At 40.0% G+C, this 25,081-nt stretch overlaps 1 protein-coding gene across 4 annotated transcripts in view; it reads right to left on the bottom strand.

Annotated features, from left to right (window-relative positions):
* B3GNTL1 (UDP-GlcNAc:betaGal beta-1,3-N-acetylglucosaminyltransferase like 1) overlaps window positions 1–25,081 on the bottom strand; it is a 313,585-nt gene that overhangs the window by 66,042 nt on the left and 222,462 nt on the right. For all 4 annotated transcript variants that reach the window (XM_050919448.1, XM_050919450.1, XM_050919449.1 and 1 more), the window contains 2 exons: window positions 16,389–16,484; window positions 3,242–3,366 (listed from right to left, as the gene is read on the bottom strand). In XM_050919448.1, the coding sequence (XP_050775405.1) occupies window positions 3,242–3,366; window positions 16,389–16,484 (221 nt within the window). The remainder of the gene's footprint in view (window positions 1–3,241; window positions 3,367–16,388; window positions 16,485–25,081) is intronic.

The raw sequence follows: 25,081 nt of genomic DNA, 5'->3' as shown, positions 1-25,081 counted from the left end.
GGTGGGGTGATTAAGGTGAATCGCTTAAGTTGTAAACACCTCCAGAGAGGTAGCTACACCCCAGAGAGGCTTAAATATGCTGGTTTAAACTAGGTTATTCAGAGACCAACAGACAAAGAAAGGGCTTTTGATATAAAGTATAAACTTTAAACTGACTCAGGACCTTATTTCTGATCCAGAGAACAGAGGACTGTCTAGCCAAAGGGGGATCCCAACCCTTGCGGAAGGGTTGGAATGGCTATGGCCTGCTAAGACCCCAGTAGACTGATGGGTGTCTCCAGGTATGTTTAGTGTGTGTTTAAATCTGTTTATTGTTTTTATGATGTTTTGTCTGTAATGCTTTTACCTTAAGAATAAATGAGCTTGTCTAGAAGGAGCTGTGTGGTTACTTGTAACTGCCAGCAATACACCGTTCATAGCCCTAGAAGAGAAAGCAATGCACAGATACTGGCTGCTATATCTAGCAAGCCAGTCTCCCGGTCACAGTTTAAGGCAGGGACCTGTGCGGCCTAAAAACCTGGGTCAGAAAGGAATTGGACAAGGGTTGCTGCCTAGAGACAAGTGATGGCTGGAGACCTGAGACCTGACTGGGGCACTCCTGGAGTGGACTGTGCGGGATGCAGGTGCAATTAACCTGAAACTGTGTCACTATGTTCCAGTTGACTAACAAATAAAGTCTTGTTTTGAAAAGGCTGTCCTTTGTCTCTGAAAACATCTGCTGGTTGCGGAGCTTCTAAGAGGGTAAATCTCAATGGGAGTCTAAGCTCACCAGGATGTGCTGAAGGAGTCACAGTGAGAAAGAGCGACAGACCCAGTCTGGGTTTAACGTATCCAAGAGGATCCCCTTTAGTAAAGTAGAGGCCCAGGGCTGTCATTAAGAAGGGTACCCCAGAAAGACAGTATACAGGATGGAGGCATAGCATACCCTATGGATCTAGGAAACTACTCAGATGGATCATGGAGCGATAGGCTTCTAGAAGAGGTGGAGGATACTGTGAGGCAACTTATGAAGACCTGATGTGACTAATAAGGTTAGGCTCTTGCGCAGATGACAATGAACTTTTTTTTTTCCTCACTGTTTCTGCAAACAACATACCTTGAGGTCATCCACATCAAGTGGTTCCCAAAGTTATTTACAACTTTGGCACAGCATAGTGTAGGCATCCAAGAAAAAAGATATTACACAACTTCATGCTAAAAAAACCAAACACATAAAATAATACTAACAGCAACAACCATAATAATGGGGTGGGGAAGCCAACAAGAAAAACAGCAAGACAGAAGAATGAGACAGGGAAGGTGCCAGTTTGGATGCCTACAACTGCACATCTGAAACAGTTTATAGAAGTTCCACATTCTCAATAAATGTTGTAATCAAGGATACTTATGCCACACAACCTTGCACATTTGAATAAGCAATAGCTTGCAATAAATTCAGAACATGCTCATTTCCAAAAATAAAATGCTTTCCCACAGAAACAAGCAACAATCTTCCAAGAAAATTTAGCATCCTGTGGCGCATGGCTGAGAAGTCTGTAACTAGCAGCCAAATTGGTCATACATATGAACAGAAAAAAAAGCCCTTATATTTAAATAGTCGTAAAAGGGAAGTCATTCACATTATATTTATTTGCAAAATTAACATTTTTTTCTATCTGATGCTTCAGAGTTTATTATCTATATTAAAAAATACCATATAGTTACACCCTACAACTTACCATCAGCAACTCTTTAAAAACCTGGTTTTGTCTCCATACTTTGGTTAGTTCTTAGTTTTACTAATTACCCTGTAGAGTCCATACAGCTAAGACTGAGGGTATGTTTAGACTGCCACAAACAAAGAAACAAAAAACCCTTGGGTTAGCTACCTGCATTAGCTAATTTGGGTTAAAATCATAGTGAAGACATGCAGCTCAGCTTTTAACTTTGGTTAGTAGCTTGAGTTAAAGCTTATAGGAGAGCCTAGGGCTCAATTCAAGCTGCTAACCCTAGTTAAAAGCTGAATTGCTATGTCTTCACTCCTATTTTAACCCAAGTTAGCTAAAGTGGGTTAGCTAACCCAAGTTAGGAACATACATTTTTTTCCAGAACTAACCCAAGTGAGTGAAAATCCTATTCTATTTCATGTACCTATAATAAAATTATTTAGAGTTCTGCTGCAGCTGCAATGAAGGAACAGGTCTCTCTGAAGAAATAACTTGGCTCACAGAGCCCTTTATTAGTAGGTATGGATTACTACTAATCATGATGGAAACCGCCCAGTTTGCTTCTCAGATCCCAGGCCAAGCTTACATGACTGCCAGTTAGGAAGATCATCTTTTGATAGGTAAGATGATATAGGGAATTACCAATAGCATTTTACAGAATTTCTTTTCAGGGTACAATAGCATTCTAAATGCAGTGACTGATGAGAAAGGTCTTGAAATAATTATTCTGCAACATCATGTGTTTTTCAAACTTCAGAAACTGAATCAGTTTTTTAAGTTGTTTGAGGGAGAGAAAGAAAATAGACCAGTAACAATGAAATTATCAGATGAGAAGTTCACTGCCAGCTCAATTTTTTACCTTTTAAAATCATCTTTTTTTGTTAACGTGACAAAACGCAATACTAAGTACGGTAGTTCTTTTTTAAATTCAAATTTCAATTATTTCTTATTCGTTTCCTATTTCAGGACTCTTGTACCAACTTTTTATCTGAAGCAAATTAAAGAAGATTAGTCATAAAAGCCTACTACTACCTTGCAATTACAGAGCACCTTTTGTTAGAGGATCTCAAAAACACGTTACAATGATTAAGTAATCAAGTATAATTTCATATGGTTAGGTATAATTACCAATTTGTAAAAGGGGGGACAAACTGAGGCACAGAGCGATTAAATGACTTGGCCAAAGTTACGCAGTGAATGAGTGACAGTATTAGAACCCAAGTCGTCCCAAGAGTTCAAACACCAAGATCCCACTACTTCTCTCAAACTGGGATTATAGTGAAAAAAGAAAAGGTAAGCAGCCTGCCACTGTTAGAAGATGCCATTACCGGTATACTACATTATACTCTCCATATCACTGCAACATTGACGCCTAGTCATAGCTAATTATCCTGTCACTAAGTCACCTTATAAAAGTGCTAAAAGGAATAAGTGTCTTGACCATCTACATTTGGGAAAGTGATTAACCACTTCACTTCCACTGCCAACAACCCAAGAAACAAGCAAGTTTTATCTATTATAAAAATACAACTTACTCTAGAACTGAATGAGTTGCTGCCTGTGGATGGTAGCGATACTGGAGGAGGCACTGGTCAACTCGAAAGACTCCACCACCCTTTTGGATATGTTCATAAAAGAACAGCAAGTCTTCCGGAACACCCTGTAGAGAGAGAGTTCATTCAATACAAAAGCTGCTGGCATTCTTCATTAAAATATTACAAGTGACAGAGTGCATATTTCACTGTTTTTGCCAAATAAATAGTTTTAACATTTGTTTCCTGAATCTCTTTTTGTGTAGACCCAAAAGTTGTCTAATGGGTCTTTAAAGAAATTTACCCAACTATAAGATAATACTAGTTGAAAACCAGTCAACACTGCTTGAAACTGAAGCCCTGTGAGCCAATACTGACAAAGGGGACAAGAATGGCAAAAGAACCATTTTGACCAGGCTTGTAAAGCTTTATGGATGATAGCCCCAAAAGAGGCAAACTTAACTGCTTAAAAGTTCTTGAAACCAAAAACGTTAAGTAATCAAATAACTTATTTAATGGAATCTGTGACTTTATAATAGTGTTATTTACAGAGTTACAGTTCTTTCGTTGGCTGCCATTCAAACTTTCATAATGGTCCCTACTAGGGACAGGTTAACCAGGTCCAATAAAATGAGAACCAAACCTTGACTCAAACCTTAGACTGATTTAAGGTTTGAAAAAGTTCAGTGTTGTTTTCTTTCCTTTTAATTTTCATGAACTAGTCTCTGCTTCTGACTAGGATTGGAAGCAGCAGTGCTGAAGCAATGCAAGAAAAGTTGTTCTCCCAGAATTCCTGAACCAACACCATCTAAGAAGTATCAGAAGTCTTATGAATAAGGCTATGATTATGTCACAGAGGTCATGGAAGTCATGAAATCCGTGACTTCCATTGACCTCCATGACATTTTCTGCCCCCGGGCTGGAGCTCCCAGGAAGCTTCTCCTCCCCGCAGCTCCTAGCCCCCACACTGGTGGGGGCACCCCACAGCTGTCCAGCCAGGGACGATGAAGATTCTCTGCAGCTGGCGGTGGAGGGACTCCCCGCAGCTGCCTAGCTGCGTCGAGTGGCTGATGGTCCCCACAGCTGCCCACCCATGGTGGGTGGGGAGGGGACCCCCTACAGCTGGCCTGCCGTGGTGAGCAGCTGGAGGACCCTGCAGCTCCCAGTTGCAGTGGCTGGCGGGGGATCCCCATGAGTGCCCAGCTGCCCCAGGGGTGAGGGTATCCTGCAGCAGCCCAGCCCTGCAAGCAAGATGACCCTGCAGCTTCCACTCCCCACAATGATGGGGGACCCCAGAGCTCTCAATGACCGCAGCGGTGGGGGATCCAGGAGCCCCAGTAGCAGTGGGTGCTGAACCCACCTGCTCATTTTGTCAGGGATATTTTTAGTGAAAGTCAGGGACAGGTCACGGGCTGCCATGAATTTCTGGTTATTGCCCATGACCTGTCCATGAGTTTTACTAAAAATATCCATGACAAAAACTTTGCTTTACTTATGAATAGCTGCAATATTTCTAACCTGCTTTGTAGAGCAATAAATTTTGCATAAGCAGTCCAACCATACTCCAGTGATTGAATTAGGACCTCAAACATGACCAATGAGACAACCTTGAATCAGACTTTAAAAAAAAAAAAAGTTCACGCCTTAGACAAAGTGTAAAAGGGGCAGTGATATGGCCAGTGGCACTCTATTACACGTCAGCCATAGCTTGGATTATAAAACTACCCTGAAAAGCATGGCCCTATTCTATATGTCATTTAAAGGATGGGAAGAAGAGTATGTGTTTGTACTTAGCAATGATGCAACCATTTGAAAAAATTAACGTAAAACATGGTTTAAAATATATAATTTTCACACACATTTTCAAACACTGTTTTTCTCTCTTCCCACTCATTGTTTTTGAGAGATCATGTGACTATCATGCAAATAAACACACAATACAAAGAGTATTCATTCAGCATTTGAGTGTGGCACCTAGTAAAAGCTGAAGAGGCAATATAACAAAGCAGCACAAAGAAGAGAAAGAGAAAAATTTACATTAACTATCTCAGGTGGTGACATCAGGTAGGCAGAAAGAGCCTAAAGCTTATGCATTTATTGCAGGTATTTTATTTCTACAGAAAAAATTATAAATACACTAACTAAATAAAATGATAAAAAATATTGTGGCCATTGCCATAGCTTGTGTGCACCTCACAGCATTAAGAAAATACAATTAAAATAAATAATTTCTACAACTTTGGACCCTGCCCCTCACTCAAGTTCACATTATTGGTAGTATGTGGGGAAAGAGAGGTGTAAAGTTATGATTAGAGATGGAATTATAGTGTCTGTTGTAGCAGAGAAGAGACAATTTGGTTGCAATGAGTAAAAAAGGGGTTCCTGGTGAAGGCTGCTGGACACAGACTCACTCTGTGGTCCTCAGCATGGGTGGAACAGCTTACTGCAGTAGAGGCTTTCTGGCTCCCAAAGTGACTAACACAGTTTAATGTGTTAATGTCACCACATTTAGAGTATACCTAAGAACTGGCCTGGATTAAGCAACCATGGAGGAACAGGTTAGTACAGTAAAAGATGACTCCAGAACACCCAGTGCAACCCTCTCTGCATTCTGGGAGAGCTCAGAACTAGAACTAGTTCTAAATTTTGCAACTCAGGTCTCTCTCTATAATTGGTTGTGCTGGAACACTGAATTTGATCCCACTCTCAAACTCGGAGAAAGTGTGGATTCAAATCCAATTTCTGGGTGACAATGGCCCATCTCTAATTGGTATGTTTATATTATGAGACACTTGTCCAGTTTTCTCATCCTAGTGCTCAGATGCCGGAGCAAGCTTTCACAGAGCTTTGTGCAGTTTGCAATTTACATGGATATCTAATACTTCAGAGGTCACTAAAGGAATCTGGGTGAGGATGCAGGAAGAGAAAGCAGCTGTTCCCATCAGAAAGAAAATAAAATACCATTTAGACTGAAATCCTTTGTTCCCCATATCACACACTAAGTTGAGTCAGGCTGAGTGCATGGTTTTATTAAATATCAGTCTACTGCACTTGTCAAATTCCGGTTTGGAAATATCATTACAAGTATTAGTAAATCATTTTCATGTGGAATCTCATTTTCATGCTTAAAACTGCTATGGTTGAAACATTTAGCAACATATTAAGGCATAAACTGATTAAAAACAGTTATTGTCAAAATAAAATGATCTCTTTAAAATTGGGATTTGATTAATGGACCCTATTTTCTATTTCTTCTGCTGAAAAGGGTATTTCAGAGCAATGTGCCCAGTTCCAAGGGGTGAGCAGATGCCTTGCATTGCTCAGCAGTGATGTCGCAGCTAACGAAGGAGCAGCATGGCCAAAGGAAATGCATAAATTTCGCAAGGGATGGAAAGATGTTGGCTATGCCATGGGTCCTGCAAGGATAGGACTACTTAGGGCTCTGGGATATGTACGGTGCTTGCACTACAGCAGTTTCTTCCATTTTGAGATATTATCAGTTCCAGCTGTATTTCCCATTTTAATCACCAGAAATCCATCTCACCCTGGTACCACCTTTCAAAGTAGAAGAATCTGCAACCACTCGAGGGATACTTTTTTAATGTTTTTTGGAAACTGATGGCTCTAGATATAAGTACAAAATAATAAGATATACAGTAATGCAGCTAAAATTTATCTTGCAAATAATTTTCATGCTCCACAAAGACAGTTGAATAGGACAGTATCACAAGTCAGTGAAATATGCAACAGCAACCCAGAAAATAAGCAAAAAAATAATTCCAGATGCTCTCTAGAATAGTTTGTTACTACTAATATTCCACCTGGACTTACACACACCATGACCCTTTCTACTTCTAGTAGGCTTTGGTTTTGTTATAGTTCTACTACTGCTATTCAAAAATTGCTCAAGACTTCAGATCACTATAGAAAAGCCTTAAATGCTATAAAAACCTAGTGCAGAATTCTCTCCTTTGCCTCAAACTGCAACTAGAGGGCATTGGCTAAGATAGAGATAATGTATTATCCTAGGATTTTCATTTCAATAGCATGCTTCACAAATTTCACTCATAACGGATCATCAGCAAGGAAACTTCACATGTTTTATAAAAGGTCTTCAGTGTATTTTTTTTTAATTACACAAAAGACAAAATAAAAACACTTTTTTCATGTATTAAATAAGGCAACAACTAGTTCAAAAGGCAAAAAGAATGAGGAGTACTTGTGGCACCCACAAGTACTCCTCCTCCTTTTTGCTGATACAGACTAACACGTCTACCACTCTGAAACCTGTCACTATACTAGTTCAAAAGGGGTTTTAAAGTAACAGAATCATGCAGCTTGAAAGCTTGTCTCTTTCACCAACAGAAGCTGGGCTAGTAAAATATATTAGCTTGTCCACTTTACCTCTATCCAGGTATTTAACATCAGGAAGAGCATTCTGGGGGACAATTTTCCAACAGCAAATAGAAAAGAAACCCTCTATAACTAACAATCTACTCAAGAATTTTAACTACTCAAAATAAACCTAAACAAAAACAAACGGAATTTTGGCTGCAGAACTCATGGTACCTATAGCCTGTCTGAATAGCAGTTACTGTACTGAATGTTCCTTTGTTTTTCTGTGCAGTTGCTCAAAACAGATTATCCAAATTTACTATTATTCCATACAAAACTAAAACTACATTAAAAAACCATTAAGGTTGCAAAATGAGGCTCTTAAAAAAGTTAGGTAATGTAAAAAATTACAGTAGAAGCTAATTTTGCCTCTATGTGTACGCATTATGATACAATCTTTACTTACATAATCACAAGACAGTTTTTTTCTCAAAGGACCTCAGACTCTTTAAATGTGGCATCTGTTCAATATTTCTTATTATTCTCATCATTTGCTGTATGACCCTATCTGTTAAGTTACTAGAACATAGGAATTGCCAGACTGAATCAGACCTGCGGTCCATCTAAGTCCAGTATCTCTAACAACGGCCAGCAGCAGAGGCTTCAGATAGTACCCAAAATCCAAAAGTAGGTAAATGTATTGCCATAATGCACACCATCTTAAACCTGAACTGAAACAATAATATTTTTATTTCTTCAGAGGTTTCTCTATGGCATTCATCACAATGGTATTTCAAGTGTCCCAGAAACATTAATGAATGTATCTTTACCAACACCTGTGAGACCTATTCATATCCACATTTTGCAGATGGGGAACTGAGGCAGAGCGAAAGAACAATATTTTCAATAGCGTCAACCAATTTTGAAAGTCCCAATTTCCAGATGCCCAACCTGAGATACCCGGAGCCTGATTTTTCACATATAAAGTACCTATTCCTAGACCTATGTCACAAGAAATACCAATGGTTCAGGATAGAACACCTCAAGCCACTGAGCAATATACTTTGGGGGATAACCTGTTTATTTGAAGGGGAGCAGAAAGGACTATTTTTCTGGCAGGTGTTTTTGTTTAAAACGGTTGGTCTTCAGGTGCTTGAGGTGTTCCAGGCTCTGCTGTGGAAGATGGATCAGTGGGTATAGGGGAGGTGAGGCAGACAAAGTTGCATGAAGAAGGCAAATAAACCATTTAATTCTGTAATTTATCACATATCTGTACATATGTACCATAGGCACATCACACACACTGGTTAATATTTTCAAAGTCAATTGGGGAGTTAGCCACATAACTCCCGTTAAAATTAATGGAAGTAATGCAGTTTAATTTCATAGCTGGCTTTGAAAATCTCAACCACATTTCACATTTTCTGCTCTTCCATTTTTATAAAATGAAGAAATAAAAATTATACCCTTCCTGAAGAATGATGGTGCTTGCCACTAAAATGAAGCTTGCATTACCACCGTATTAAGTATTCCCTTTATTTGAGAGCAAATGCAACAGAGGGTAATACTGAGTATAGGTCTGACGCTCTCCTAAAAGCTTTTAAGAGAACTTTTAAGAGAAGCCCATCTTGCATTTTGGGCTCAATTCTCCATTGTTCCTGAGCTAAACATAGGTATAGTGAACAGCAGGGAGGAGTGTGACTGACAATTACTCCCTAATTCTTAACTGCTTGGCTCCAGTATAAGCTAAAGCTGGCAAGAAGGCTGCTTTAAGTTAAGGTGCTGGTGGAAGATCTTCTGCCAGCTGAGAATCAGGCTCACATGCTCCCTCCTCCCCTGATGCATCCACACCCTTCCGTAACTTTGACATATCCCCCGCTTCCTCTGACTATGTCTTCTTCCTTTCCTTTTTACACCTAGCAGTATAGTTCCAGTGTAGGAGGTGGTGCTGGGAAAGTTGGTGTGGAAGGCAGTGGAGTTGTGTCTGTTAGCCTTGTGCCGATGGAAATTTGCCCTATATTGAGGAATCTCCAGCTGGCGAAAATGGAGAATCCAGCCCTATAGATTTTATAATTAGGTTTTACGTTCCTTGTTTTAAAAAACAGGAGAAAGGCAAATCTACCATTACAACTACGCTATTAATATATTAGGAAAATCTGAATTGTGGGGGAGAAGAGCTAGCCAAGTCTCTTGATCAGAACTCTCAAGAGAAATCAGGCTGTAATTGGGAACACTTTTTTTTTCTTACTGATAAGAGTATGATGGAAAAGGCTGCAACCAGAGGGAGCCAAATTTATCTCAGTCCTCAGAGGAATCTCAAAGTGCTGAGAGAAAGAGTGAGTGGAAGAGGAAATAACTTTTGTCTCCATACTTACCTGATTAATGAAGTATTTTAGCAGGATTCTGTTGCCAAAGTTTTAAAACCTATTCATTCCATACTTTCTACTGTAGGCCATGCCTTTAAAAACCAAACACTGCAATAGTAATATTACATTGGAGTTGCACTAAAAGCCACCCAAGTGATTAAATGGAAATAACATAGTACAAAAAAGTTATAGAATGAACTTCCAAATCCTTATTGGTCAAAATACTTATTCCTAGAAAGACCCAAGAGTATCTCATAGAAGGTTCTAAGCTAAATTTTAAACTTACAGCAGCAGCCTGTGCTGCGGCGTTAGCAGCATATTGCTGGATATACATCTGGCACAAGAGACATTCTGTCTCAAAGAAAATTCTCTCACTTCAGGCCAACACACTGTACTGAAAGGGACTTTTTATGGCTCATATCAGCAACAGGAACATGCTTGCTAAAACTGCTGCCTTCTAGAGCAGTGGCTCTCAACCGTTCCAGACTACTGTACCTCTGTCAGCAGTCTGATTTGTCTTGTGTATCCTCAAGTTTCACCTCACTTAAAAACTACTTGCTTACAAAATCAGACAAAAATACAAGTGTCACAGCACAGTATTGCTTATTTTCTTATTTTACCATATAATTATAAAGTAAATCTATTGGAATATAAATATTGTAATTTCAATTTCAGTGTATAGTATATTGAGCAGTATAAACAAGTTGTCTGTATGAAACTTTAGTTTGTACTGATTTCATTAGTGCTTTTTATGTAGCCTGTTGTAAAACTATGCAAATATCTAGATGAGCTGCTGTACCCCCTGGAAGACTCTATGTACTCCCAGGAGTATGTGTACCCTTGGTTGAGAACCACTGTTCTAAAGTTTACTGCTGATGGGAGCACATGTGCTTGTGGACCACCTATCCAATGGCTTGAAGTTGAAGCTAGATAAAAAATTGCACCTTGCCTAAATGTAGCTGTTAGGGTAATTAACAATTGGAACAATTTACCAAGGGATGTGATGGATTTCCCATCACTTGAAGTCTTCAAATCAAGATTGCCTGTCTTTCTAAAATATAAGATCTAGCTCAACCACTAAATATGTCCTTGGGACAGAAATTACTGGGTGAAATTCTATGATCTGGGGTATACAGCAGGTCAGTCTAGATTAGGGGTAGGCAACCTATGGCACATGTGCCGAAGGCAGCACATGAGCTGATTTTCAGTGGCACTTACACTGCCTGGGTCCTAGCCACTGGTCCAGGGGGCTCTGCATTTTAATTTAATTTTAAATGAAGCTTCTTAAACATTTTAAAAACCTTATTTACTTGATATAACTAAACGATTGTTGTATGCATTATAGACATATAGAAAGAGACCTTAAATTAGAGTGAATAAATGAAGGCTCAGCACACCACTTCTGAAAGCACCCCTGGTCTAGGTAATCACACAAATACTTTCTGGCTTTAGAATCTATGGAATTATGTACCGTTTGTAGCTAACCATGGATCTACAGCTACACTGCATACTACAGTATGTCTGGTGGGCCTAGCAGCTGGCACCACATGCACTGTGGCAGATTGTCATCCGTTATTTCATGCCATCTGGGGCATTCCATCTTGCACACCTGGCTGTAGCTTCTTATGGTATGTCTACACTGCAAAGCCGAAGTGTGATTGTAGCATGTGTAGGCAGACCCATGTTAGCTTTAATCTAGCTAACACAGATAACACAATAGACACAATAGCATTGCAGATGTGGTATCATGGGCTTCAGTATGGGCTACACCAGACTGGTTGCTAGCCTGTGCTGAAGCCCGTGCCACCATGTCTGCACTAAAGCTAACACAGGTATACCTACCCATGCTGCAACTGCATCTTAACTTTGCAGTGTAGACATAGCCTTAGATGTTTCAAGCAAGCTAGATTTGTGGGCATGCACTGAAATTTTTTTCAATGCTGAGCATTGACTGACAGAAGATAATCTGAAATCTCTAGGATACAGGCTTGGTACTCTACCTTTGCAAATTTTTCTTTGCAAATTACATTTTTCTGTCTTAAGGAAATCTTGTTAATTTTACTTCATGAAGCTGTTTTTTTAATCGCCCTTAGTTTGACTTCCATTAGGACAGTCACCAGAAATAGGCTGGAGGACCCATTAGAAGCCACCCCATTAAATTATTGCACTGAGTAAAATTTGAATTGGCTTCTCTTCAGAATTATCCAAAACACTCTTACACCTCTTAATCTTTCTTTAGATCTGTGACTCTGTCCCTTTGCTCATACCCTGATAAGGCCTTTAAATCATTTTGCCCTGATTATAAAACAGGAAATCTGTGACAATGTTATATTTGCTTCAGTGTTTGTGAAATAAAGGGTTACTAGAGACTCTGCACATTTTCTTTCTTCTAAAAGAGAAACATTTCTGCTCTTCTGGCAAAGAGCAATTAAATTAAACAAGAAAAAGGTGAAAGCCAAAGGGTCAGGGCGGGGTGAATTCTAAAGGGTGCTTAATAATACACTAGCAAGAAATGTCTTTAGAAGTGGGGGAGGAGGTGGGTTTTCAAATACTATGTAAGTATAATTTATCATTGGCTCCAGCACTTTCTTTTCTTCCTGGATACTACTCAAATACTGATCTCTGTTTAGCTTTAACTATACTTTGCCAAGAATATCAGAGCCTGTGTTTTGTCCTCATTTTTCCCCAGAGCACCTTGACAGGTCATTTGACAGCCTGACAATATTCTAATTCATGTTCCAAAACCCCACAAATTTCTTCTTAACCTTTCAGCTTCCGGGGCTTATTATAAATGCTTGGTTTCTTGAGGGAATTCTGACAGCTCTCTTCTGGCCCAGAGAAATGGAGAAAGGTATTAGCGAGCCCCACAAAGGCTGTAAAGCTCCTTTAGACATTTGGAAAATTCACTGCATTCTCCTGTGCACCAAGATGTATATCAAGACCACCTCGGTTTCTTCTTTCCATGACCCTTTATCAGAGGAACAGATCAGAGCTGAGAGCCAGCCACTGCATTCTGAACTGCAGTTTGTATTCAGAAATGCTAGCTGCTCACACTACATGTTTACACCTGGGGCTCATTAAAAATAATTTCCCTTTGTTTGCACTTTTAGATAAGTTTTAAAAAGTGGCAAGACTTGCGTAAAATTCTAGTCTGGATACACTTAAAAAGGAATGTTAAGGTTGGAGGTGGGGTTAGCGGGGGAGGATAGACAGAGAATTTAGTTAGAGCAGAAAATATTTTACACTGATCTGCCCTGGGAATCAGGGATAAAATGATTGTGGTGTTTCTCATTCTAATCTCATGGTTAAGTTAGTCTATATAAAAGCACAATTATGCAAACTGCCATTTTTTATTCTCCTCAGCAGAAGTTTGGAGAAAGAAGAGGAGTTTGCCAGAAAAGATTTTGGTGTTACCTATGTCTTATGTGCTTTAAGTATCTCAAAAGTATTTACCAGCAGTAAATTAGGGTATCTTAGCGTAGTAATTGTGTAGCCATTCAACACTTACAAATAGTTCACACAAGACGTTAGAATTAAGAAAATGTTGGCCAAGATGCAGGTTATTTGTCTTTTCCAAAAGCACCACAGGAACTTTTACTTGGATGCCCACAAGAGACAGGGAAAAGCTCTGTAGTCTAATGTTTCATCTGAAGAAGGGAGGATATGTTTAGGCAGAGCGATGTGCAGACCCATAACTAGAATAGCAAAAGATGTTGTTGGCCAAAGTTTGTGGTGCTCTGATAAAGGTATATAGTTCAAACTACACACTGCACCAGCATCCACTATATCTGTCCCTGGCCAAGGCTTTCTGTCCCCCAGGTTTTGAAATGTACCAGTCATTTAAGGATACACTGAAACTGTACATAAGGCTGGAACCCTTCATTCTCTGTGTGTGACATATGTGAAGCCAGTGATGGCTTTTTAACAACATTTCTATGTGTTGGAATAAACTTACAAGCAAGGTGCCACAGACTTGTTTAAATAAATTAGATAGCATCACACACACAAGTTTCCCAAAGAGAAAACTTTCACATACTAAGCTCATAAAGTGTAAATAAAATTTTGCCACTTGTTCCAATAACAGAGGTCTCTACATTTAATTTGTGTGTGATGGATGCACTCCAGGAACATTCTCTCTCGAGTTTTCTCATAAAGTTCTTTAAAAATAAGTTCATTATATCACCATCGTCCTACCTCTGGACGTACTGTAGAGAGGACGCTATCCTAAATAAAGTGGTTGTCATTAAAATCTTTACACTCTTGCCTAGATTTCAGAGGTATTCCATATAACTCAGTATACCGTGAACACATATTAAAATCAGTTATTTGCAAGGCAATTATATAAAAGTTAGTAGCGATCACCTCAGCTTTACCGGATAACTTGCTTTTTCTACTTCAAAATATTTCAATCCTGGCTCTTATAATTAAATAACTAAATATTTTCCTCACTTACATATAACTGAACTGAACAAACTTAATTAAATACATATCACAGTGACAGCCATTTGGCTCTCCTTATTTACACTGTGTAATAGGATTTTTATCATTGTACTTAGATAGTGCACAAAGTATATTTATAATTCTGGCCTTTGATGTACAGTCAAGATTTTTAATCACAAGTAGACAAGTCCCATTTCAGAGAAGTCATTTATAATTCTGTTTGGATATTGCAACAATGCTAATGCAGAGAAAATATGTCTTCCTAGTTAATGAACATCTTGAAGGAGAGGAAGTTTGTTAATAAAATGAAGTCTTTGTAAACAAATGCTTTAAATCTCCCATGAAGTATTGAGACAATTACATATATTTTACCAATAAGAAGGATTTACACATTAGTTAACATTTGATTATGTTCTTCAAAGTACAACTCTCCAATATTTGACATATGAAGAACAGGTGTTCAGATTTAATTCCAAGTGAGAAATGCAGCTTTCTGGTATGAAAATAGAAAGACTAGAATCTAGAGATTTCTTGATCTATTTCTCTGTTTACTGGCAGCATCATGACACCTGTAGATTGCATAATTAATACTAATTCAAGAAGGTGGAGGCATGTGATTAACAAGTTAGATGATGAGTCAAGTCAGCATACACACACAGAGAACTCAGTGTTGACCAATAACACCGTTCCCATTCATGTGTATAGCAAATCTCCTATTTATTCCAGAGGGAAGAGCTAAGTCAATGCTGTGCACTTCTGAAAATCCCACCTCAATGGTTAAGGATGAGGTGACTTGGAAAATTGATGCTTTCTTCCCTTGTCACAATCCTGCAGTTGTGGGCAGTGGAAGCGTTTGAATGAGACACTCCTGGGTTTAGACATGAGGGAGCTATTAGCAGGGCATTTTCTTTGAAGGTCCCTTTCTTTGGCCTTCAGAACTCAATTCCCTCTGTCTGCCAGAGCCTGGATTTGTTGACCTCCTGCACACCCCAACAAAGCTACTCTTACCCCACCAGGAGTTTGGGGAGGGAGTAGACTGTGGAAAATGAGGCTAAATTTAAGGAATTTTTATTATTATTGATTGGCAGGTAATTATTAGAGCTATATTGCATAACCTATATTATAAATCCAAAACCCCTTAGACTTGGCATTGATGCCATTTAAGCAGATCACATTTTACTCACGGGAGGCAAATACGCTATAAAATAAAATAAAAAAATAGGAAGGCATAAAACCCAAACCAAACCAGCATGGTTACATGGCAAGGTTCAAGAGGTGATTTAAGTCAAATGGGTATTCTTCAGAAAATGGAAAGTCAACCCCAGGGTAAAGCGAGCGAGTGAGAGAGACAGAGACAGACAGAGAAAAGTCAGCATGGTCTGTCTATTGGATAGGGCATTGGATTGACTCAGAGGACCTAGGTCCTATTCCAAGCTCTGCCACTGACCTGCTGTGCGACCTTAGGCAAAACATTTCACCACTTTGTCTTTGTTTCCCCTCCCACCCTTCTCCGTCTTTTCTATCTGGACTGTAAACTCTTTGGGATAGCGATTCTCTCTTACCATATATTTTTACAGTGCTTAGCACAACGGGGACTCACTGTCAGTTGGGGTCAGTAGGAGGTACTGTAAATTCAATAACAGCAATGAAAATAATCTAGTATTGTAATAAGTAGTACATAAATTAGAGTAGGAATTACCTTCAGCAGTACTACAGTGCTACGTCTGGCAATGTTAGACAGAAGAATTCAGAAACGAAGTGGAATATAAGTGTGCTTGTTAATTACCAGAATGTCCTTCCATCACACAGGATATATCTTCATAGCAGCTAGGAAGTGTGACTCCCAGCTCGGTTATACGTACATTGCAATACTTTTCACTGTGGCCCATTTAATAGCAATAGGAAAAGTCCACTTGAGAGAGTAACCCTACCAATTGTCCTGCTAACACTTCTTAACAAAACGGAATCAAGAACAGTGTATCAATTTTGTTTCTATCAGTTGCACTCACCTTCCCACCCTCATCAAATTTGCCCACGTGACAAAACCATTCTCGGGAACAGAACCAGGTAGGCATGATCACAGTGGGTCCATGGGAGGTAAACACCTATGGAAAAAAGGTGATAAGAAACAACCTTAGTGAAAAGGAAGAATAGTTCCTAACAGATATACTCTTTGATAATAAAGTTTATTTTCATTTATTAACTTATGCCTTGGTCCTGCAAAGACTTAGCTTTATCTTGGACTTAAAACATATCAGAAGCCCCATTAAATTCACTGAGACTACTCAAGTACTTAAAGTTCAGCACCTGCATAAGTCTTTGCAGAATCATGGCCTAAGAGATTAAATCTAGTATTTCCTACTTCATATACTGTAGCACTGTGACTGTTCCTATTAGTAATAGCAAGTTTTACAGCAAATCCAAAGATCTTGAAACTATAATTCAAGTTTTGAGAGATCCACCATAACTTAAAGTTCTACTAGTTTTACTAAAAATACTAATCTTAATAATGAAAGTGTATATATAATGGAAAGTCTGTGTCCAACTCTAGGACTCCAGTGTGCTTTCAAAAAGCACAAAATTACAAACTTTGATCTATCTTCTATGATTTTCTGTGGAAAATTGGGGAAAGTGAAGTACAGCTTGATTTTAAATCAGAATAATATGTATACAGTATTTAATGCTACCTGGTTAAACTAAAAGTCTTGGAAAGAAAGAACATGAATGTTGTTATTTTTAAATTTTGAATGCTCACAGCTTCAGTGACTAGCACCAACACAGCCAGGAACTGTAGATAATCAACTTTTGCTGCCTTAAACAAACATGCCATAAACACAACTATGAAATAAACCAGAATATCCGGATTATGTCAGGTAAACAAATTATCACTTTTATTACAAGGAAAAATACCTAGCAAATCAGGAAACTGAACCTGTCAAACAGAAATCTGAAGTTAAAAAGGCATATTGTGTCCAGCTCCAAAGAAAGTTACCTGTACAAGCAGGTTTATGGAAACAGAAAAATAAAAAACAAATTTATTGCCAGCTTCAATCACTAATGAAAATATATTGGTCTCCAGAAGATCATTTCAAAAAGTATACTATAGATGAAATAATTAATATTACTCTGCAGTTAAAATTCGCCAACTCGGTTGCATAAATTTAGCCTTCTGAATCCATAGTTAGATACCTGTTGCTCTTATTAACTTCAATATGAGCTGGGGGTGCTCAGTTCTTCAGGCCACTTTTCTTTTTAGATGGATAAAGAGGGATTTAGGATCTTAATTTTAGGCCCACAGATTCAAATATTTTAAATTTAATTCTGTATTGAGGCACCTAAGGATGGTATTTTCAAAAACATCTAAGTGACTTTGTAACACAAGTCCCACTACAAGGGCTTGTCTTCACTACTGGGGTAAGTTGACCTAAGTTATGCAACTCCAGCTCCGTGAATAACGTAGCTGGAGTTGACATAGCTTAGATCGACTTATCCTGGTATCTTCACTGCACTCCGTTGACGGGAGACACTCTCCGGTAAACTCCCTCACTCTCCTCAGAGAGGTGGAGTACTGGGGTCGACCACAGAGTGCTCTGCAATCAATGTAGTGGGTCTTCACTAGACCTGTTAAATCAACCCCTGCTGCATCAGTTGCAGCAGCATCGATCTCTCCATAGTGAAGACCAGCCCTAAGTCAATAGTCTTGTGCTGAACAGAAATGGCCTGCCTTTCAGAGGGGCTAAGCACCAGACACTCCCAGTGAAGACACTGGGAGCTGAAGGGCACTCAGCATCTCTGAAAAATCAGACTAGTTTTATTTAGGTGCTTAAATATGGATTTGGGCGCCTAACTTTAGGCACCTAAGTCGGAAAATCATGGCTTATACGTATAAGAGTGTAATATGCTGCCAGTATTTTCCTGTTAAACAACCTGTTAGCAGCTGTTGATTCTGATGGGAGATGCTGAGCCTGGCAACTGATTAGCAGGTGTTGATCAGCTGACTCATTATTGCAAGTACTTATTAGCTCCACCACAGATACCAAGGAAATGGGAGTGCCCAAGGTGGAACTGCAGGATGAAAAAAGTTTAGGAAGAAAAGCTGGACTGCAACTGAGTGGAAACCTGTTTGTCAATAAAGCAAAATTCCAGAAGGGGGACAAGTCCTGAGCCTGTTTGGGGTATGCTGAATGTATTTGAAGGTGAAGGAGACAGGAAAAGCCACTTGCTCATTAAGGCCCTTATTCAACAGAGCACTTAAAGCATGTGCTTAACTTTAATGCAATGCAAGTAGTCCAATTAACTCCAATGAGACTAATCAGATAATTAAATGCTCTGTAAAGAGAACACTCTCCTAAGGGTTAATGCTGATATTCTGGACAAATTTTATTTCATCACAACATACAGAACACCTAATGAAACTGGTTATAAGTAAGGCTATGTTTTAGTCATGAGTATTTTTAGTAAAGGTAATGGACAGGTCACAGGCAGTAAACAAAAATTCACAGCGCATAACTTGTCCTATATAACCCTGAATAACTCTTGGGTGCTCTGGGGCAGGGGCGGCCCAGAGGCACTGCCGCAGATGCTTGTGTGTGTGTGGCTTGTGGACCCCTGCTGCTGCTGGGGGGAAGAGGGGTTTGGGGGGGCTGACAGGTTCCCTACCTGATTCTACGGGGCTCCCCGGAAGCGGCAACATTTTCCTTAGCTCCTAGTTGGAGGAGCAGCCAGGGGGCTCTGTGCACTCTCCATGCCCTGAGCACTGGCTCCGCAGCTCCCTTTGGCTGGGAACCATGGCCAATGGGAGCTATGGAAGTGGTGTCTGAAGGCAGAGGCACCGCATAGAGCCGCCTGCCCGCACCTCCATATAGGATCTGAGGCACATGTTGCCGCTTCCGGGGAGCTCCCCCAAGGTAAGCTCTGGCCGGAGCCCTCACCCCCTCCTGTGCCCCAACTCCCTGCCCCAGCAGTGAGCTCCCTTCCACATCCAAACTCCTGCTGCTGCTGGGGAAGGGGGCACAGTGGCTCGAGACTGCCCCAGCAGCAGCCAGTGCGGCTGGCCCTGGGCTGCCCCAGCTGCTCAGGTGGCCCCCAGGCCAGGAGAACCAGCTGCTGCAGAAGTCCCGGAAGGTCATGGAATCCATGATTTCTGTGACAGACTCACAGCCTTATTTATAAGCCAAAACAAATCCCTTATTACGGGTATGGACAGAGCATGAAAATGTTCTTTGCATCTCTTGCAAAGATTTGTTCTCACATATGCACAGTAATGCCGATATTTTTATGCAATTTATATATACTGAACTGTAAAAGTACGGTACTGACAATTTACATGGGCATTCAAGCAACATTTTAAGGACAAACCAATGTTCTGTATTTTTCTTTGGAGATGCAAATAATTTTTACAGAGTTAGATTGAGAACAGGACTAAAATTAATCTAATGATAGATGTATTAACTTGAGCAACACCTGGTCATGCCAGTAAAGTTATTCACAGTGAAAACAATGGGGAGTGAGTTGGATGACGACTATGGAAAAGGAGAGAAAGAACTTTATTATTTATTATCCTGAAGGAAATTATCCCAAGCAATCACTGCATGGATACTGACGCATAACTATTTTTTGTTCTTAGTTCTTTAATCCTCTGCGTTATTGCTCCATAAGGATGGCCATACTGGGTCAGACCAAAAGTCCATCTAGCCCAGTATCCTGTATTCAGACAGTGGCCAATGCATGGTGCTTCAGAGGGAATGAACAAAACAGCCAGGGACAGCTCCAGGGATTTTGCCGCCCTAAGCGGCGGTGGCCGGGGGGGGGGGGGGGGGGTTGGGGGGGCGGGAAGGAAGAGAAAAAAAAGCAGCCACGATTGGCAGCACTTCAGCAGCAGCTCTAGCGCAGCCGCTTCATTCTTCGGCGGCAAGTCCTTCCCTCCGAGAGGAACTGAGGGACCCACTGCCGAATTGCCGCCGAAGAGCCGGATGTGCCACCCCTTTCCGTTGGGAGCCCCAAGCACCTGCTTGCTGTGCTGGTGCCTGAAGCCATCCCTGAAACAGGTGATATATCCACTGTCGCCCATTCCCATCTTCTGTCAAACAGTGGCTACTGACACCATCCCTGCCCATCCTGGCTAATAGCCATTGATGGACCTATTCTCCATGAACTTATTTAGTTCTTTTTTGAACCCTGTTATAGTCTTGGCCCTCACAATATCCTCTGGCAAAGAGTTCCACAGGTTGACTATGCATTGTGTGAAGAAATACTTCCTTTTGTTTGTTTTAAACCCGCTGCCTATTAATTTCATTGAGTGACCCCTAGTTCTTCTGTTATGAGAAGTAAATAACACTTACTTATTTACTTTCTCCACATCAGTCAAGATTTTATAGACTGCTATCATATCCCTCTTTAGTCATTTATTTTCCAAGCTGAAAATTCCCAGTCTTATTACTCTCTCCTCATATGGCAGCTATTCCATATTTCTAATTATTTTTGTTGCCTTTTTCTGTACCTTAGCCAATTCCAATGTATCTTTTTTGAGATGAGGTGATCACATCTGCATGCAGTATTGAAAATGTGGGCATACCATGGATATACAGAGAGGCAATATTATATTTTCTGTCTTATTATCTATCTATTTCTTAATGATGTCCATCATTCTGTTAGCTTCTTGGACTGCTGCTACACACTGAGAAGATGTTTTCAGAGAACTATTGACAATGACTCCAAGATCTCTTTCCTGAGTGGTAACAGCTAATTTAGGCTCCATCATTTTATATGTATAGTTGGGATTACGTTTCTGCAATGTGCATTACTTTGCATTTATCAACATTGAACTTCATCTGCCATTTGATTGCCCGCTTACCCAGTTTTGTGAGGTCCCTTTATAACTCTTCGCAGTCTGCTTTGCACTGAACTATCTTAAGCAGTTTTGTATCATCTGCAAATTTTGCCACCTCACTGTTTACCCCTTTTCCCAGACCACTTATGAATATTTTGAATAGGACTGGTCCAAGTACAGAACCCCGAGGGACACCACTATTTACCTCTCTCCATTCTGAAAACTGACCATTTGTTCCTACCCTTTGTTTTCTTTTAACCAGTTACGATCCATGAGATGACTTTCCCTTTTATCTCAAGATACCTATTTTGCCTAAGAGCCTTTGGAGAGGAACCTTGTCAAAGGGTTTTTGAAAATCTAAGTACACTATATCCACTGGATCATTCTCGTGCACATGCTTGTTGACCTTTTAAAAGAATTCTAGTGGATTAGTGAGGCATGATTTCCCTTTACAAAAAACATGCTGTCTCTTCCCCAACAAATCATGTTCATCTATGTGTCTGACAATTCTGTTCTTTACTATACAGTAACTTCTCGCATAACATTGTAATTTTGTTCATGAAAAAATGCTACTTTAAGTGAAAATGTTAAATGAATCCAATTTCCCCATAAGAATTAATGTAAATAGGGAGGGCTTAGGTTCTAGGGAAATATTTTTTGTCAGACAAAAGACCACACACACACACAAAGTTTTAAACAACCAATTTAATATTATACATAGCATTGAATGTGAAGTTTAGTTGAGGTGGTGAAGTCATAGGGTGGAAGAGGGTGGGAAATTTCCCAGGGAATGCCTTACTGCTAAATGATGAACTAGCACTTGGCTGAGCCCTCAAGGGTTAACACGTTGTTAATGTAGCCTCACACTCTACAAGGCAGTACAAATGGAGGGAGGGGAGACAGCATGGCAGAGAGAGACAGAGACACACACCCTGTGTGTGAGAGAAATGCACATTGCTCCTTTAAGTACACTGACCCCACTCTAAGTACATTGCCTTTTTAATAAGTAGATTAGCAAATTGAGACAGCAGCTGCTGCCAGCAAGCTCCCTCCATCTTGAGCCCTGTCATGTCTCCTCCCACCTCCCAGAGATAAGGTACAGAAGCAGGGGGGGCAGAAGCGGGGGGAGAGGGACATCCTGACATTAGCACCCCTCTTCCTGCCCCCCCCCAGGAAGCAGGAGGCTCCTGGGAGCAGCTCCAAGGCAGAGGGCAAGAGCAGCACACTGCAGTAGGGGGAGGGACAGCTAAATGCCCAGCAACTGATAGCTTGCGGGGTGGCTGCTGCATTGGGAATTTATGGGAGCAGGGAGCTGATGGGGGGCTGCAGGTCCACCCCGATTCCAAGCCCCCACCAGCTAGCTCCAACGGGCTGCTCTTTCTGTAAGCAATGGACAAAGCAGATGGCTGCCAAACAACTTTATAAGGGAGCATCGCGCAACTTTAAATGAGCATGTTCTCTAATTGATTAGCAAAGTAACAATGAAACAGAGTTAACTGGGATGACTTTAAGTGAGAAGTTACTGTAGTTTCAACCAATTTGCCCTGAATTTGTACTGAAGTTAGGCTTGGCAGCCTGTAAGTTGCTGTATCGCCTCTGGAGGCTTTTTATTAAAAAAAAAAAAAAAAAAAAAAAAAAAAGTTGCCTCACATTAGCTATCCTCCAGTCATCTTGTACAGAAGCTGATTAAAATGATAGGTTACAGACCACAGCTCCATGTTGTAGAACAGATTTTGACACAGATATATAATCAGCTTGATGAAAATAAAGTTAGTTTAACTGCTAAAAGTTACAGAGCACACAAAGTTTAAATAAAAATGATATAAACAAACAAAAAAAATGTTAGCACAATATGAAGCAATAAAAGTCTCCCACAACCCAAAACATTCTGTTCTGGTGCTTTTAAAAGCTAGAAGCTGAATACCTGACATCAAATCAAATGACAGACTGAAATATTTTGTTTCTCAAACTTCTAAAATTATAGTGTAGCAATTTCAAACAAAATATATGATATGCAACAGAAAGGATGCATTGTAATTTACAACATGTTATTACCAGAATCACATCACTTCTGATTGATGCACTGTATCTGCTTTTAAAAAGAAATCCAAAACTAACAAATAAAATCAAATCACTTACTTAAATCAAACAAGCTGACTTTTTGTTCCATATGGTACCATTTAGGAAAGTCTAGCTTTATGACGGAACAAATGTCTAGCAAGTTGAAGGGCACACATTTCAATGCAATGTTTTTAAAACTTACTATTGAAAACTATTCAGATGCTTGCCTATCCCCCACAGGAACTTTATCAGGATGATATGTAGCAAATGTAAAGAACAGTGACAAAAAAATGACCTTGGTAGCTCTAGATCAAAATTTTACATGGGTAATGTAAACCCTTCCACTCATGGATGTGTACTTATTAATGAAAGAATACTCAGTACCTTGCAAGATCAGAATCTATGATTCTCTGTGCGACCCAGTGGCATTAGCTAAAGACAGTATGTACAACCCTCACAGATAAGGAAAGCGCCATTGTCTAGTGAATAGGGCACTGGAGTGAGACTCAAGAGGCCTGGATTCAATTCCCAGCTCTGCCACTTGTTTGCTGGGTGACCTTGGCCAAAGTCACTTCTCTCCCTGTGGCCTCAGTTTATCTATCTATCTATAAAATGGAGAGAACACCTCTCCTTTGTAAAGTACTTTCAGATCTGTGGGTGTAAAGCACTACGTAAGAGCTAAATATTAGGTCCAGATGATATATTACAGCACACAAAGGTTAGAGTGGCTGCAAAGCATCCTACATTGGATCAGAGACATGTAGCTATGGAATCAATTATAAAACCAGTGCCTGCAGGTGCACATTTTTAATGCTATTCCTGTAAAGAAGGGAAGATATAGGAGGCTGCTGTCTCCTTGGAGTGCAACTGAAAGTAGGTTGGGTACTTTATCATGGAATTTCCATATTTTCAAATGTTGGGTGTTTTAAGTTTAGTGCTAATTTTTTAAGATGTTTTTTGAAAACAACATTTTTGCTTTCCCTGCCTTGACTCCATAAACCAATTCCACACTCTAAAGTCCTTCCCAAACTAAGTAATGCTCTAGAATTAGAGTTAGTCGGGAATTTTGCCAGTTACTCAAAAGAAACTTTTTGTGGGAATGTACCCGTTTCAACAAAGCTTTTATCGGGAAGGATTCTCAGGTCCAGGATAGAATTTTGGGCAGGCAGACATGCATGCACACATACCCACCTCACCCTAGAATAGCCAATTACCTGATGGTTATGGCACTCATCTGAGATATGGGAGACTCAGGTTCAAATCCTTGCTGCAAAGCAGGCAGACCAGGGACCTGAAACTGGGTTTCCCACATCCAAGGTGAGTGCTCTAACCCCTTTGTCTATGCTAGCGTTTCTCTCTCTCTGCTTTTTTTAAAGAGAACATTTTGTCCCAGTGCAGAAAAGAAAAAATATTTGAAATTTTTGAAAATTTTTGTAGAATGAGAAAACGGTTTCCCAACCAGCTTTAACTAGCATCCACTGCACACGTCAGAAAAGCAATGCTGAGTGAGAGATCACAGAATGGACTCAGAGCAAGTAATAAGACTTTGACATCTGACTTCAGATTCAAGGATTTCCTTCAAAAACAGGACCAAGGGAGAGAAAGGGACATTGGCTGAAAATTATAGAAGATTAGAGTTGGAAGAAACCTGAAGAGGTCATCTAGTCCAACCCCCTGCTCAAAGCAGGACCAACCTCAACTAAATCATCCCAGCCAGGGCTTTGTCAAGCCAGGCCTTTAAAATCTCTAGGTAACGCATTCCAGTGCTTCACCACACTAAGAAAGAGGAGAAGGGATGAGACAGCTCTTTAA

The sequence above is a fragment of the Gopherus flavomarginatus genome, chromosome 12 (genome assembly GCF_025201925.1).
Source record: "Gopherus flavomarginatus isolate rGopFla2 chromosome 12, rGopFla2.mat.asm, whole genome shotgun sequence".
Taxonomy (NCBI): domain Eukaryota; kingdom Metazoa; phylum Chordata; order Testudines; family Testudinidae; genus Gopherus; species Gopherus flavomarginatus.
Note: the sequence above shows the minus strand (reverse complement) of the source record. Positions and strands in the feature narration are given on the sequence as shown.